Source organism: Trichomycterus rosablanca, chromosome 14 (genome assembly GCF_030014385.1).
Source record: "Trichomycterus rosablanca isolate fTriRos1 chromosome 14, fTriRos1.hap1, whole genome shotgun sequence".
Lineage (NCBI taxonomy): Eukaryota > Metazoa > Chordata > Actinopteri > Siluriformes > Trichomycteridae > Trichomycterus > Trichomycterus rosablanca.
The window spans coordinates 23,569,277-23,585,587 of NC_086001.1; the positions used below are offsets into that span (position 1 = coordinate 23,569,277).

At 41.9% G+C, this 16,311-nt stretch overlaps 1 protein-coding gene, 1 long non-coding RNA gene and 1 other non-coding gene across 3 annotated transcripts; all 3 read left to right on the top strand.

The window, feature by feature from the left end:
* The first annotated feature begins 4,158 nt into the window (after nucleotides 1-4,158).
* Nucleotides 4,159-4,231, top strand: trnak-cuu (transfer RNA lysine (anticodon CUU)). The gene has a single exon. It is a non-coding gene; the product is annotated as a tRNA-Lys (tRNA).
* Nucleotides 4,232-12,066: 7,835 nt separating this feature from the next.
* Nucleotides 12,067-12,689, top strand: LOC134325953 (uncharacterized). The gene is made up of 4 exons (XR_010014430.1): nucleotides 12,067-12,146; nucleotides 12,232-12,337; nucleotides 12,416-12,463; nucleotides 12,547-12,689. It is a non-coding gene; the product is annotated as an uncharacterized LOC134325953 (long non-coding RNA).
* A 296-nt stretch (nucleotides 12,690-12,985) lies between these two features.
* LOC134325931 (maternal embryonic leucine zipper kinase-like) lies at nucleotides 12,986-15,814 on the top strand. The gene is made up of 12 exons (XM_063008134.1): nucleotides 12,986-13,129; nucleotides 13,234-13,319; nucleotides 13,437-13,553; nucleotides 13,643-13,786; nucleotides 13,873-13,941; nucleotides 14,195-14,287; nucleotides 14,473-14,571; nucleotides 14,747-14,815; nucleotides 14,897-14,995; nucleotides 15,116-15,202; nucleotides 15,297-15,395; nucleotides 15,511-15,814. Exons 1-11 carry the CDS (start codon nucleotides 13,039-13,041, stop codon nucleotides 15,372-15,374), a joined length of 1,032 nt encoding a protein of 343 aa, XP_062864204.1. The 5' UTR covers nucleotides 12,986-13,038; the 3' UTR covers nucleotides 15,375-15,395; nucleotides 15,511-15,814.
* Nucleotides 15,815-16,311: the final 497 nt, after the last annotated feature.

Consider the following 16,311-nt stretch of genomic DNA (forward strand, 5'->3'; position numbering starts at 1 on the left):
CTTTCACTAAAGTTATTTTCAGTTAGTGAATGGTGATACGACCTTTCTGGTGTTGTTGGAGAACATAAACACCGCTGGTGTTGTTGGAGAACATAATGTGCAATAAAATACTTCCCACACTCTTAACAGTGATGTAGTTTTTCTATGTGAATACGCTGATGCCGTTTAAGTTTATTTTCATGAGCAAAAATCTTTCCACACTCTGAGCAGTAATACGGTTTCTCTCCTGTGTGAATATGCTGGTGTTTTTGAAGGTGACCCTGTTGAGCAAAACTCTTTCCACACTCTGAGCAGTGATATGGCTTCTCTCCTGTGTGAACACGCTGGTGTACTTTAAGGTCACTACTTTGTGTAAAACTCTTTCAGGAGAGAAGCCATATCACTGCTCACAGTGTGAAAACAGTTTTTCTCGACAGAGTACGCTTCAACAACACCAGCACATTCACACAGGAGAGAAACAGTATCACTGCTCAGAGTGTGGGAAGAGTTTTACTTACAGTAATGCTCTTAAAGTACACCAGCGTATTCACACAGGAGAGAAACCGTATCACTGCTCAGAGTGTGGAAAGAGTTTTGCTTACAGTAATGCTCTTAAAGTACACCAGCGTATTCACACAGGAGAGAAACCGTATTACTGCTCAGTGTGTGGAAAGATTTTTGCTCATGAAAATAGGCTTGAGCTGGACGTCTATAAGAAGCAGCAGGGTCGGGCCTGGTTAGTACTTGGATGGGAGACCGCCTGGGAATACCAGGTGCTGGAAGCTTTTATCCAAACACACCCACCTTCACTCCAAACCTCCTGTTACACACTGACCCAGCGGCTCTTTCTTCATCAAAGCTACACAATCAGACAGAGATCAGCTCATACTTTCATTCTTACTACAGTAAAACACTCACCATCCCGCTCGTACTACAGGAAATTATACTGTAAAAATTACAGAAAATGTCAATAGGTAACTTTGTTTAACTGAGCAAGTCATGTGACCCGTGTGTACTATCCAATGAAAGGTCAGTGTGTGTGTCTCTGTGGCATTCCCACAGTCCAAAGACATGCAATTGAGGTGCATTGGAGACACTAAATTGTCCATGACTGTGTTTGATATAAACTTGTGTAATTACAATGTTAATTAGCCTGAAGTAAATGTTAGCAATTCACGTGACCCGTGTGTACCGTCCAGTGAAACCGCTCTGTGTGCGTCTCTGTGGTGCAATCGGTTAACGAGTTTGGCTGGTTACTGAAAGGTTTGTGGTTCGAGCCCACCCAGAGACGAGTGTCTTTTATTGCACAACCTGTCTGTTGATCAAACGGATATGAGACACAACAACAATGTGTAGTCCCACAGAATAGTGGAAATAAGTAACTGAAAACATCCAGTAAACAACAGTCCTACAAGCACAAATATCCTCCTGATAAGTCACCAGAGACCGGCTGTACAAAGTGGAAGAACGTCCTTTTGTTTTCAGTAGATGTTAAATGAAGATACTCAACCAACGTGGGGCTCGAACCCACGACCCTGAGATTAAGAGTCTCATGCTCTACCGACTGAGCTAGCCGGGCTTAAGCAGCATGTTAGAACAAACAGACAGCTCATCTGTCAGACCATCAGAGAGATGTAGGTTTAATTGACTAACATCACAACCAGGGGGGTATTCCAGAAAGCGGGTTTAACAAACTTCAAACTTAAACCTGAACTCCGAGTTGACTTATCTCACCGTGTCATAGCCAGAGTTTTCGGTTCCACAAAAGCGGTTCAGTGTTAGATTACTCAAGTCTGAGTAGATTGAACCCAGCAGAAGCGCGTTCACGGTTACCTATAAACAGGCATTCTCAATGGAGTGGCGATAAATAAATTCACCATGGATGTGAATGAAAGAAAAAGTAGTCCGTCATATTTTACACCAATAGAACTGTTATTTTTAATGTTTGCGTGTGCAGATCATGAAAATGTTTTAGACGTGAAAGTAATACAGCAGCGTCCGTAAAAAAAAGAACGTCGCAAATGGCAAAAAAAGTTAGAGTTTAAATTAATAAAAAAAACGTAACCATAATTAAACATTTAGCAGAAGGATAGGTAAAAATGTTTAATTTGTCAGTTGTAATAGGGCTAGTGATAGCTCAGTGGTTAAGGTACTGGACTAGTAAACAGAAGGTTGCCGGTTCAGGCCCCACCACCACCAAGTTGCCACTGTTGGGTCCCTGAGCAATGCCCTTAACCCTCAATTGCTCATTGTGTTCAGCTCATTGTGTAAGTCGCTTTGGATAAAAGCGTCTGCTAAATGCTGAAAATGTGAATGTAAATCTAAGTGGAATCAGATGCACATGGCAGCAGATAAAAATGAAACACAAAAACTGTCTATGTTTAAGGCATGTTCATTACATGTAAATCATTAGTCTGTAGTGCATAAACTGTGGAATATTAAGAACTGCATTGGTACAGTCTGAACACTTTATTGCCATCTCTCCAGTGATTGGTGGTGTGCTTTTGAGCCTCCTGCAATTGTTAGTGATCTAAATGTTCCTATAGATCCTAATAAATATAAATAATGTTCTTTAATACAAAAAATAAAAAAACACTGTTGAAGGACGATAAAGAAACCATCTCCTCTGCCTCAGAGTGGGATGATACTGGGAGGCCTACAGAGGAACAGTACATGTTGAACATAGAGCATGGCATTTCATTTGATCTACCATTATAATGTGTGTGACTGTCTTCTAACAGAATGTGATGGGCAGTTCTGAATCAGATGAGGGACCATCCACCTCCAAAACTCAGCTTAGAACAGTAAAAATGTCTTATCTGAAATATTTAGAACACAAAAAGCTATGTTTGATCATGACATGCTATTTTTGCCTCTTTCTTTCAAGTTGGGTGTAAATGATCTATACAAGGTCCATCTGGAGAAACAAATTGCAAAGTGTGATCCTCATGTGGAGCATATAAAACAGACAAGGCTAGAAATTCAGTTGCTTGAATTTAAGATGGGTGTCGGTGCTAAGGGTGTATAAATATTAATGTTCTCACTAAAGAATAAGGACAAGGAAATAAACTCGTTGCATTGTTTTATTTTCAGTGATCATGGACAGAGCCTGACCATTTGGCTTTAATATTTGTAATGTGGGTAGCATCACATAAGATCTTAATGAAAGCATCTCCATAAGATGGAGAACAGGTTGCAGAACATGTATTAAATGTTACACTGTTTTATTTGACATTTGTTCATTTTTTAAAATAATGGTCACTACCTGTATGTGGAGGGATATTCTGTCTGCTGTTCAAATAATAAAAGACAACATTTTAATAAAATAAAATCCACATCTGTCAGCTACCCACCCACACACAGCTGTAACATATATACATATGATAATATGTGTAAAAATAATACTTGAATAGACCCATAACAGGGCAGTTGCAACATTCATTGATATGTAGTAAAATCATTATTTTACATAATTTTGCAAAGACTTTTTTTGTACAGATAGGGTTTTCACTCATTAATGTGGCTGTAAAAATACTACTACCAGTAAAATTATATACATTTAAACCACAAATGATTTTAGCTTACTAAACTGTGTGTGTTTAAGGTATTCTATATTAATCCATAACATTCCATCCATAATGTTATAATTAATGTAGTAACAAGCCTTTTTATTAATATTGTGATTATTGTGATTAATAATGTTGCAGCTGCCCCTTGTGGCAACCGTCCCCACTCTCCCCGAATTGACTGACTGTGATAAAAACGGAAAGGTTTGCGAATAAATCCATCCGGAAATGACTAATCTGAGTTTAATGACTCGTTACTGATTAAGATCTCTTCGAATAATTAGCGCGTCGGTATCCACTGGATCCTGGAGTAAAGGACACGCCGGGTTTACATGAGAGAAGTGTGAGTAACCCCGGGTTAGGTTTAAGTTAACCTGCCAGCGAGCAGGTTAGCTTCAGAGCGTAAGTTGCTATAGTAACTGACACAGGCTCTCTTTAATCTCGGTTTCTGGAACGGAAAACCCCGAGTTTCCGTTAATTCTGAGTTAATTTACCGGGTTTAATCACTTAACCCGCTTTCTGGAATACCCCCCTGGTCGTGATGTTAGTGAATTAAACCTACATCTCTCTGATGGTCTGATCGATGAGCTGTCTGTTCTGACATGCTGCTTAAGCCCGGCTAGCTCAGTCGGTAGAGCATGAGACTCTTAATCTCAGGGTCGTGGGTTCGAGCCCCACGTTGGGCGACTATCTTCATTTAACAGCTACAGAAACCAAAAGGACGTTCTTCCACTTTGAACAGCTGGTCTCCGGTGACTTATCAGGTGGATATTTGTGCTTGTAGGACTGTTGTTTACTGGATGTTTTCAGTTACTTATTTCCACTATTCTGTGGAGCTGCACATTGTTGTTGTGTCTCATATCCGTCTGATCAACAGACAGGTTGTGCAATAAAAGACACTCGTCTCGAGCCACAAACCTTTCAGTAACCAGCCAAACGCGCTAACCGATTGCACCACAGAGACGCACACACAGCGGTTTCACTGGACGGTACACACGGGTCACGTGAATTGCTAACATTTACTTCAGGCTAATTAACAGTGTAATTATACAAGTTTATATCAAACACAGTCATGGACAATTTAGTGTCTCCAATTCACCTCAATTGCATGTCTTTGGACTGTGGGAGTGCCACAGAGACACACACACTGACCTTTCATTGGATAGTACACACGGGTCACATGACGTGCTCAGTTAAACAAAGTTACCTATTGACATTTTCTGTAATTTTTACTGCATAATTTCCTGTAGTACGAGCGGGATGGTGAGTGTTTTACTGTAGTAAGAATGAAAGTATGAGCTGATCTTTGTCTCATTGTGTAGCTTTGATGAAGAAAAAGCCACTGGGTCAGTGTGTAACAGGAGGTTTGGAGTGAAGGTGGGTGTGTGTGGATAAGCTGTTAGCACCTGGTATTTCCAGGCAGTCTCCCATCCAAGTACTAGCCAGGCCCGACCCTGCTGCTTTTTATAGACGTCCAGCTCAAGCCTACATACAAATACATTGACCGTGAGTTTAGACGTCCCATTTAACAACCATGGACACGTTTGCTGACATCAGATTCAAAACCAAACTCTCATCACACAGAGGACTCGGATGGAATTTACAGTTTAACAAATACATTTATTCATCAATAAAGAAACACTTGTCTCCTGACCCCTCAACTGGTCTTGGTCAGTTGGTCACCTCCATGATAAGAAAACACCTGAACTACCACAATAGTATTTATTCATTTTTAAATGTAATTATAATGTCTGTATTAGGATTTATATGAACTGGGTTTTATGCACTAGAAGATGGTGGGATAATTAAATGTAAATATGAGTATTTCTTTTAACAAAGGAGTTTAGCTACCACTAATTTGGTCTATAGATAAACACAAGGAACAAAGACTCATGATGATAGAACAATGCAACACTGTTCAGTCCACAGCCCTCCATTCACACCTTCTCATGTACATTCTGGTTGAGGACGGTTCATTATTTGCTAAGTGGAAATCATCTAAACACTAGAATTTTGGAGTGTAGACCTAGAAGTGTTAAAGTAAGAGGCTATTCATTTATGAAAACTTAGCATTCATAATATGAAGAATTTATACAAACACCATAAAGACCAGGGTAAAATTCTTCCACTTGAAAGTAAAAGTTGTTCTGTGTTTATTAAAGTAGATTAAACTTGAATAATGAACAAAAACAGATTCAGATCTGAGGTTGGTACATTACACTACATTACATTTGATGACTAATGATAATATTCATACCATCATGTACATTTGATAATTGAAGTAGAACAGTTCTAGTGGATATTAGTAGAAAAAGAAAGCACACATAGCTTTTTCTATACATGCAGTAGTGGAGTATCATTTTATTTTCTCCCCTGAATGCGCTGGTGTTTTTCAAGACGACGTCAGTCACAAAAACGTAACTTCTGTGTGACCGTACTGGTGTCTATTAAAAATGCTGCTTCCAGTACAACTTCATCTGCACTATAAGCAGCAATATGGGTCATCCTCTTATGTGAATGCGCTAGTGTGGTGGTGTACTTAAAGGATATTCTTTTCACTAAAGTTCTTTTCAGACAGTGAACTGTGATACGACCTCTCTCCTGTGTGAATGCGCTGGTGTTGTTGGAGAGGGTAAAAACTATGACGAAATGAATCGACACTTTCGTCAACAAATAAAAACAAGACTAAAATGTTTGGCAGGGACGACATCCAATCATTTACATTTTCTGCATTTAGCAGACTCTCTTATCCAGAGCGACTTACAGAAGTGCTTCCATAGTAAACATTTAGTTTCTCAAGTTTTAGTAAACAACAGTCGAAGAACACAAATTTGCTGAAACCTGTTAGAACCAAAGTGTTTTTTTTTGTTTTTTTTTTTTTTGGAAATGGAAAAAAAATTTTTTGTAAATAAGTACAAGTCAGCTTAAGTGCTTAGTAAAAAGGTGGGTTTTTAATCGTTTTTTAAAGACAGCAAGAGACTCAGATGTTCGGACAGACAGAGGAAGTTCATTCCACCACTTGGGTGCTAGAACAGAGAAGAATCAGAACTGATTTAGTTTTGTGGAAGGTAGGGACAGACTAGCCTGTAAACTGTTTTACTCATGGAACCAGGTTAACTCCACAATGTCAACAGGGAGAAAGAGGAGAGCCGATATATGGACACATTTCTCATTTAACGTCATGAAAAACAAGACGATGTGTAAACCATGTGGGGCGACGATCTCGGGTAAAAACAGAACAAATCTGAAACAACATCTGGCACTGCTGGCAGTATAATGGCAACATAATGGCACTGCTGCTTTTACGGTACCCAGTTTTATAAAGAATGTAATATGCAATTAGTTATGAACATATATTTTCATATATTTTTCAGGTAGAGCAGGCCTACTGGTCATTAATCTTTTGTTATTGTTATGCTCAATAAGCAAGGTCAAGTAAATAAAGATGTTTGAAATAAGTTACATCTGTTTTTGTGTGTATTGCACATTCAAACATTAATAATATTCCATAACTGATTAAAAATGTTTCATTTTGTGTAAGTGTATATAATGACTTACATAATTCAAGGGAACTGATGACAAAGCATTTACATTTTACACCCTTTATATTTTAGTCGACTGAATCGACTGTAGACTTAGTCAACTATATTCTTATGATAATTAGTCGACTAAAACTAGACAAAAACTAAAAAAATTAAGATGACTAAAACTAAATGACATTTTAGTCAAAAGACTATGACTAAAACTAAATCAAAATTTGCTGTCAAAATTAAAACTGGTTTTACTGTAGTAAGAATAGCTTCACACGTTTCATACGTAGTATTTACGTATTTTTCTGTCACACCCCCTTTTGGAAGATGAAAATCTGCCATGCACCCCCCCCCCCCCCCCCCCCCCTACAAATAAAAAAGCAAACATTTTTGTTAAACTTTGTTAAAAACAAACAATTTTTGTTTTAACTTTGTTAAAAACTTTGTTAAAATAACTTAAAGGATCATGAATGTTCCTTTCACCTTTCACCTATATATTTCACCTTCACCACTAATACTCTACTCTCTTCTCTTTCAACATCCCTCGATCAGCTCTGTCCTCCTACCCTCAAACGAGGTAAACCTTCTCACCCTGCTCCTTGGCTTTCAGATGCACTGCGCAGCAACAGAAGAGAATTAAGGGCAGCTGAGAGAAAGTGGAGGAAATCTAAGCTCAGTGGTGATCTCCACTCCTACCACGATCTGCTGTCCAGGTTCTCATCTGATGTGACTGCTGCAAAAACATCTTTTTACAAAGCCAAGCTTGAACAATCTGCTGCTGACCCACGTAAGCTTCATGCTATCTTTTCCTCTCTTTTAAACCCTCCTCCTCCTCCCCCTTCTGCCTCTCTCACTGCTACTGACTTTTCAACATTCTTTCAGGACAAGATCGACAAAATCAATCAATCCTTCTCTCCGACTGACCCACTTTCAACTGACCCTCAACCCACCAACACACTCACCAGCTTCACCCCACTCACCATGGATGAGGTTACACAGCTCCTCTCATCCAGCAATCCCACTACATGCACACTTGACCCTATACCATCCACCATCCTCAAAGACATCTCACAGGACCTAATCCCCTTCATCACACCCATCATCAACAACTCCCTGACATCAGGTGTTGTCCCTACTGCATTTAAGAAGGCTCAGGTCATCCCCCTTCTTAAGAAACCTACACTAGACACTACAGACATTAACAACTACAGACCTGTCTCACTCCTCTCTTTTCTATCCAAAATTCTTGAACGTGCTGTCTATAACCAACTATCTGCCTTTCTCACTCAGAATGACCTCCACGATCCGTACCAGTCTGGCTTCAAGGCAGCGCATTCTACGGAAACAGCTCTTGTAGCGGTTACTGAGAAGCTTCATGCAGCCAAAGCAGCCAAACTGTCATCTGTCCTTATTCTTCTTGACCTCTCTGCAGCCTTCGACACAGTGAATCACAGCATTCTCCTGACCACTCTCTCCAACCTTGGAGTAACAGGTTCAGCATGGCAATGGATGGCCTCCTACCTGGAAGGGCGCTCCTACCAAGTGTCATGGAGGGGATCCATATCTCCACCATGCACTCTCTCAACCGGTGTTCCTCAGGGCTCTGTACTTGGCCCACTTCTTTTCTCTATCTACACCCGCTCTCTGGGCAAGGTCATAGCCTCCCATGGCTTCTCCTACCACTCCTATGCAGATGACACTCAGCTCATTCTATCATTTCCTCCTTCAGACACGCAAGTCTCAGCTCGCATCTCAGCATGTCTGCGAGATATCTCACAATGGATGTCAGCTCATCATCTGAAACTTAATCCCAGTAAGACAGAGATGTTGCTCATTCCTGGAGATCAGTCTCCAACCCAGGACCTAGTCATTTCTCTGGATGACTCCCAGATCAGACCATCTGATAAGGCAAGAAGTCTTGGTGTTGTCCTTGATAACCAGCTGACATTCTCTCCTCATATAGCCAACATGACAAGATCATGCCGGTTCCTCTTGTACAACATCAGGAAGATTCGTCCATTTCTCTCCAGGGAAGCTACCCAGATTCTGGTGCAATCACTTGTAATCTCACGGTTGGACTACTGCAACTCCCTTCTGGCTGGAGCTCCCATGTCCACGATTAAACCCTTACAGCTCATTCAAAATGCAGCTGCCCGTCTGGTTTTTAACCAGCCTAAACACTGCCACATCACCCCACTGCTGCGTTCTCTTCACTGGCTTCCTGTAGCTGCACGCATTCAGTTTAAAACACTGACGCTCGCCTACAAAGCCAAAAATGGACCAGCCCCAAGCTACCTTCGTGGCCTTTTCAAACCCCGCTCTGTACCACGCAACCTCCGAGCCTCTAGTCTATCTCGACTTGAGCCTCCATCCAGGACTAAAGGAAGACCAGCATCAAGGCTGTTCTCTGTTCTAGCGCCCAAATGGTGGAACGAACTTCCTCTGTCTGTCCGAACATCTGAGTCTCTTGCTGTCTTTAAAAAAACGATTAAAAACCCACCTTTTTACTAAACACTTAGGCTGACTTGTACTTATTTACTAACATTTTGTTCCATTCTTTTCCATTTAAAAAAAAAAAAAAAAAAAAAAAAAAAAAAAGCACTTTGGTTCTAACAGGTTTTAGCAGATTTGTGTTCTTTGACTGCTGTTTTCCTAAACTTGAGAAATGAAATGTTCACTATAGAAGCACTTCTGTAAGTCGCTCTGGATAAGAGCGTCTGCTAAATGCTAAAAATGTAAATGTAAATGTAAATATCGGTCATTTCTGTTGTACTTGACTTTATCAAACCACTTTTAACATATCACTAAACTGCTCCTTCAGTCAGTCTGCTATTTCATAACAAAGTTCAATCTGTGCCAATTTGTGAGAGTTCAGGTCTTATCACTGTATTATTTTCTTTTTATCCCTGTCAAATACCTCTCCATTCTGTACATCTACACCAGGGGTTTACACACTTTCAAGGCTTGAGATCTAATGTTTCAGGTCATCACCATCTACTTTTTACGGTCCCCTCATCATTTTTCAAAAAAATCTTTGAGGCTGTTTAAAATGTGATTCAGTTCCTGTATAGATGTTCAGCTTTACAGAGCAAGTGACTGAATAATCACACTGACCATATTCTGATAATTTGCTCTAAATGGTATCAGTCAGGTTTATCTGGACAGGAGCTGCTGATACTGATTCTCAAGCAGTTTTTCAGGTGTTCATCAGTAAGGATGGACCCATATTTACACTTCATTATTTTCATGTGGGAAAAGGCAGTTCCAAATTGTCCAGCAGAGGCCCTCGACTTCATATAAATGTCAGATTGTAGGTTAAAATTTCTCCCTCAGAAAACTTTATAGATTAGCGCTGCTTTATGCGGGATGAGGTGTAGTCATGGTAAAAAAAACGCAAATGAAACAAACAGTGGCCACATTTCATATCAGTCATGCTGATCTGGTTGAATGAGGAACGATGTACCAGCGTGTACTGAGTGATCGATGTATTGGGCTCCTCTGATCTAGACCCTCTGTCAGAATAAATCCTGACAGACCTAAAAACACGGTTTGTTTATCGTCCACCGTAAAAAAAAAAATCAGACGTTAAAACATTGGTCACACAATCACACAGAATAACATGTATGAGGTGTCAATACCAGGGTGTGTCCTGGTATGGGGGTGTGTCAGTACCAGTACCAGGGTGTGTCATGGTGTGGGGGTGTGCCAGTACCAGTACCAGGGTGTGTCATGGTGTGGGGGTTTGTCAGTACCAGGGTGTGTCATGGTATGGGGTTTGTCAGTACCAGGGTGTGTCACACACACTTATACCTAGGGTACCCTGTTACCCCCAGGACATGGGGAGAACATGCCAATTTCACCCGGTAATTGAACCCAGGACCCTCCAGGAGGCCGTCCGACAGTGGAAATCAAGTCAGTATATGTGCAGTCACATGAATCCAGTCATGCCCATATATGGTAAAGGTAAATTCACTCTGCTCCCTCGGAACGCTGTGACATCACAATGTGGACCTGTGCTCTTCAGCAGCAGCATTTTGATTTTCTCCTCATTTACGATGGCTGCTTCTCTGAGACAGAGGTTTCTGTGTGTGCTGTGTTGCGGGGCGCCTCCCCGGGCGTCCTCCGGGGGCGACCCGGGTCACGGGGGCCGCACGGGGGCCGAGGAAGTGCTCCTGATGGAGGGGTTTCTGTTTAAGAGGACCAGGAGTGTGTTTAAAACCTGGAACAGGTCTGTACACTGATGCTTAGTGTATATATTAGGAATTATATATATATATACACTCAATATTATATTTATACACTCAATATTATATATATACACTCAATATTATATGTATAAACTTAATATTATTTATATTGATGCAGGCGGTGGTTCATCATACAAAACAACCAACTTCTCTACAAGAAGAGGTTTAAGGTAGGTCACATGACTTTACATGATCTAAATCAGCTCTGTGAAATACCCATAATGCACAGCGGCCGTACGCCCCTCATAATTTGGGCGCATCACAGCGGACTTCTGTGCCGGGCTGCACCCCAAACCACCCTTGTCGTGTTTAAGTCTGGGACGATTTCACCAGCGTTTATATCATCGACTGTATAAATAAGAAGGTTTTATGTTCTATTCCCCCAGCGTGACTTCACGGTGCTGGAGGAAGACCTGCAGCACTGTTCAGTCCAGAGCTGCGAGGACGCTGGGCGACGCTTCTGCTTCCGGGTGGTCACGCCCACAAGGTAAGTTCAGATCTATAATCATCAGAGATAGACAGACAGACAGATGATCAATAGACAGACAAAAGATAGAAAGACAAGATGATGGATAGAAAGACAGACAGGCTGATAGACAGACTATTTATCTGTCTAGCCATCTGTCTGTCTGAATGTCTGTCTATCTATCTGTTTATCTATCTACTCAATCTGTCTATCTGTCTGCATCCTATATAATCTGTATCTATCACCGTGTGTGTACAGGAGCTGTACGTTCCAGGCCGACTGTGAGGCAAGTAGACGGGCGTGGATCAGCGCCATTCAGAACCTGACTGAGAGAGAAGAAGAATCAGTCGAGAGCGAGGTGAATTATCATCACCACTATACTCCGGGAAGGGGAGGGGTTTGGTTCTCAGCTCTTTAACACCAGTTTAATGTGTCTGAATCAGAAGGAGTACAAGGACGATTCGAAATCAGACTCCAGTGAGACGTTATTGGACAGGGAGATTCAGTTGGAGGACTCACAGGAACCGCGGGCGTCTTCTGAAGCTCCAGGTAACCTTAACACCACCACATTCGAGCCCGACACTATTAAACTCTAGTGACTATATATTTAACCCTTGGGTTTCGTAGGTGGGATCAGTTCTGGAGAAGTCATCTGTGATGCTCCCGAGAACAAGGGTGAGTACGCCGGCCCTTTATATGAACCCTTATTTTTGGTCCACATAACACATGAAGCATCATTGGTGATACTTGTGTTAAAGATGCTGAAGGAAAAACCACCAACGGAGAAGGTCAAGAGGAAAAGACGATCGACACGAACCCGGACAGCCGATACACCCTTGGAGAGCTGCTGGGAAAGGAAGACTGCGGTTCAGTCTATGAAGGAGACCATAAGGCAGATGTGAACCAGGTGAGTACCAGTTTGCTGTGTTGATCCTCCCCTGGATCCTCCTATGGCTCCAGATACCTGTGATGACCTACCAGGACCTTATTGGGTCAGGAGGACCTCTGAGTACCACCCTGGCCCCTGGATTCCTTTTAGCCCCAGACATGAACCCAATTGAGCATCTGTGGGACCTCCTCAATGGTCATGTTGGCTCTACGGATCCTCCCCTGGTTCCTCCTTTGGCTCCAGATACCTGTGACGACCTTCTGAAGAGGCTAAACAACAGGCCAAGAAGAGGCCAAATCAGTAATAATAATAACATGTCTCTTGTGGGCAGCAGGTTGAGGTACCATGCGCTGTACCCGAGATGGACGACATCTCAGAGGGAACATCACGTGTGGTTGAGGACAGCTCCGAGCTGCACAAGTGCTATGAGGTTCACGAAATCATTGGATCAGGTAACTGGTACCACTTTCAGTCATCTCTCTGCCTTTGTGTAACACAGATGTGCATCTTTTAAAACCTGACTTAATATATATTTTTTTATTTAATTGTTCTTCAGGTGGTTATGCAATGGTCAAGCTCGGCAGGCACATTCGGACTGAAGAGCCAGTGGCCATCAAGATCCTGGAGAAGAAAGAGCTCGGGGTTAGTTTCAGCAAAACCGTCTGTTAAAGACGGACGTGTCTCAGTTTCCAAACGTTTGGTTCTCCTAATTCTGATCTGAAACATCATAAAACTGTTCCGGTTTCATCCCCATTGCAGGATGAGTTGTCCGATTTGAGGATAGAGATTGAAGCCCTGAAGAACCTCAATCATCAGCACGTGTGCCGCTTGTACCAAGTCGTGGAGACTGCTGACCAGATCTACATGGTGCTTGAGGTACCATCAGTGGTTGGAAACTACCAGATTTGATTAAATCTCTGGATTTACGATGATTTGCTGCTCACTTGACTCGCTCTCTCCTCCAGTTTTGTCCAGGTGGAGATCTGTTCGACCACATCGATAATAACGACAGGTTGTCGGAGGAGGAGACGCGCAGGATCTTCCGTCAGATCGTCTCGGCGCTGGCCTACGTCCACAGCCAGGGATACGCCCACCGTGACCTTAAGCCAGTGCGTCAGCCAAAGAGTTTCCACTTATACTTTGTGTTTTTTCTTTGTTAGTGCTTGGACATGACGTGTTTTATTTTGACTCTCAGGAAAACATGATGCTGGATGAGAAGAACAACATCAAGCTCATCGACTTTGGTCTCTGTGCCAAACCAGAGGTTCGTGTCTCTCCTAAGACTGTAGTGTATACTTAAATCAAGCGTGCCATTCAGAGAGTCTAGTAAGGTGGTGTGCTTACCCCCATCCATCATGCTTTAATAAAGCCTTGCACACATGGTGTCCACAATTAGTTTCAGTGATCAGTTAGATGAACAGGACGTCACAGAGCCATGCTGGTTCAGTTTGTGTGCTGTGTTGCAGATGTGAGTCAACAGTTGGACCTTCGGTTGATAGAAATCTGTTTTGTTGTAGGGTGGATTGGGTACTGCTCTGATTGAGGGCTGTGGAACCCCTCCCTACTTGGCACCAGAAATCATTGATGCGCAACCCTATCATGGTGCAGAGGTAGGTGTGTGTGGGGTGTGTCCCCAGGTTATTCCTGATGAACTTCAATTGAAAAGTCTCCAAATCCAAGGTGTTCAGTCCCCTCTGTAGCCCCATTCATGAGTTATTCTATGAGGTCTGGATGAGGGTACTGACCAGGATAAAGCATGGTTAAAAAAGACAATGAATATGTGTGTGTGTTTTAGGCAGATGTTTGGAGCTTGGGTGTTGTCCTATATGTGATGCTGTGTGGCTACCTCCCGTTCGATGGTGACAACTTTGTGGAGCTCCATGAACAAATCACTGTAAGTCTTGGAACGACAATGAAACACCATTGGCATACACGTCTTGTTACGATTATGAAACAGAATCCATTATTTAATGATCAGCAGCATGTTAAACATACAGTAAAAGTAACAGTAACAGCTTGTGGTGATGTTCTTTGATCAGATGTGATTGTTTTGCTCTGTGTTTCCTCAGAAAGCACATTTTGACACTCCTGACTGGCTGTCTCCTGGTTCTGTACTGCTGATTAAGGAAATGCTGCAGGTGTGTGTTTAATGTGAGCAAAGCGGGTGTGTGTTTCTCTGTGGGCTTCATCACCTGAAGTTCTTGTATCTTGTCCTGTAGGTGGATCCAGAGCGGCGTATAAAGGTGGAGCATCTGCTGGATCACGAGTGGGTAATGAAGGGGTACAGCAGCCCTGTGGAATGGCACAGCACATGCCCGGTACAACATCCACCCTAGACGTAGTACAGTGACATGATGGAGATCCACCGTACAGAAGGTTGTATCTTTATTATCTCACATACTCATATATTTGTGTCTGTGTGTGTGTTTGTGTCTCAGCTGGATCATCTAGATGAGGAGAGCATCACCGACATGGCTGTGATGTTCAGACAGTCCAACCAAAGCACCAAGCAGCTGGTGTCTGAGGTACATTTCAGTACTTGTATCTGCATTAACACAGATGCTAAAATGTAGACACATATTTATTAATATTTATTAATGTGTGTATGTGTGTATGTAGTGGAAGTTTGATCAGACCACAGCTACGTATCTTTTGCTCTTGAGAAGGAAGCAGCGCAGTAGTCCAGTGTGTAGCTGAGCGGATGTGTAAGAAATCCAGGTAACATTTCCACAATCAGTGTATTTTACCTGATAAACGCTGCTCTACATGCTCATCTGTCCAAACACTACAGCTTCTGGAATGTTCTTACACCTCTTCTTGTTTTATTTAACAGGAGACGTTGTTGTCGCATCAAGGAGGGACGATGGTGGCGCCATCCAATCAGGACACGTTACATCTCAATTTCACATTTCAGTGATTGTTGCAGATGTTTCTCTCTAACCCATCCTCTCTCTCTCTCTTCTTTTACCAGAATGATGCATTTTGGATATCTGTGTGTGACTGGTTAGAGGAACTCCACTGAGGTGCCGCCCTTGTTGATCCACACAGCTGTATGAGAAGTGTAGAACATGGATGACCAGGATCAACAAAATCTTATAAAATTAAATGTAAAATAAATAAACTCACTGAATATATGAAGGTGCATGAATGTTCATGTTCACAATAGCTGATTATTTTTTCATTGTTTTGTGTATGATGTCAGTAATATGATGTCAAAGGCGGCACAACGTTTCCCGACATGTTCCAGAACATTGAACTCAGCAGTGAAGATACAGACCTACTGTCAGTTACTCATAGCAGCCTGAGATCGCTAAAACTTAATGAACTCATGTCTCCTAAAAGAGAGAGTACACTATTAATAACCTTTTTAAAATACATGAGGTCCAGGAACAAAATGCAAAATACACTATATTACCAAAAGTATTCACTCACCCATCCAAATCATTGAATTCAGGTGTTCCAATTACTTCCATGGCCACATGTGTATAAAACCAAGCACCTCGGCATGCAGACTGCTTCTACAAACATATGTGAAAGAATGGGTCGCTCTCAGGAGCTCAGTGAATTCCAGCGTGGTACCATGATGCCACCTGTGCAACAAGTCCAGTCGTGAAATTTCCTCACTACTAAATAT

What these genes read in the sequence shown, in the direction of transcription:
- LOC134325931 (XM_063008134.1), top strand. Translation starts at nt 13,039, where the DNA reads ATGGACGACATCTCAGAGGGAACATCACGTGTGGTTGAGGACAGCTCC. An exon ending in AACCCTATCATGGTGCAGAG is followed by an intron (nt 14,288 to 14,472) that starts GTAGGTGTGTGT and finishes TGTGTGTTTTAG; the next exon opens with GCAGATGTTTGGAGCTTGGG. An exon ending in AGCTCCATGAACAAATCACT is followed by an intron (nt 14,572 to 14,746) that starts GTAAGTCTTGGA and finishes GTGTTTCCTCAG; the next exon opens with AAAGCACATTTTGACACTCC.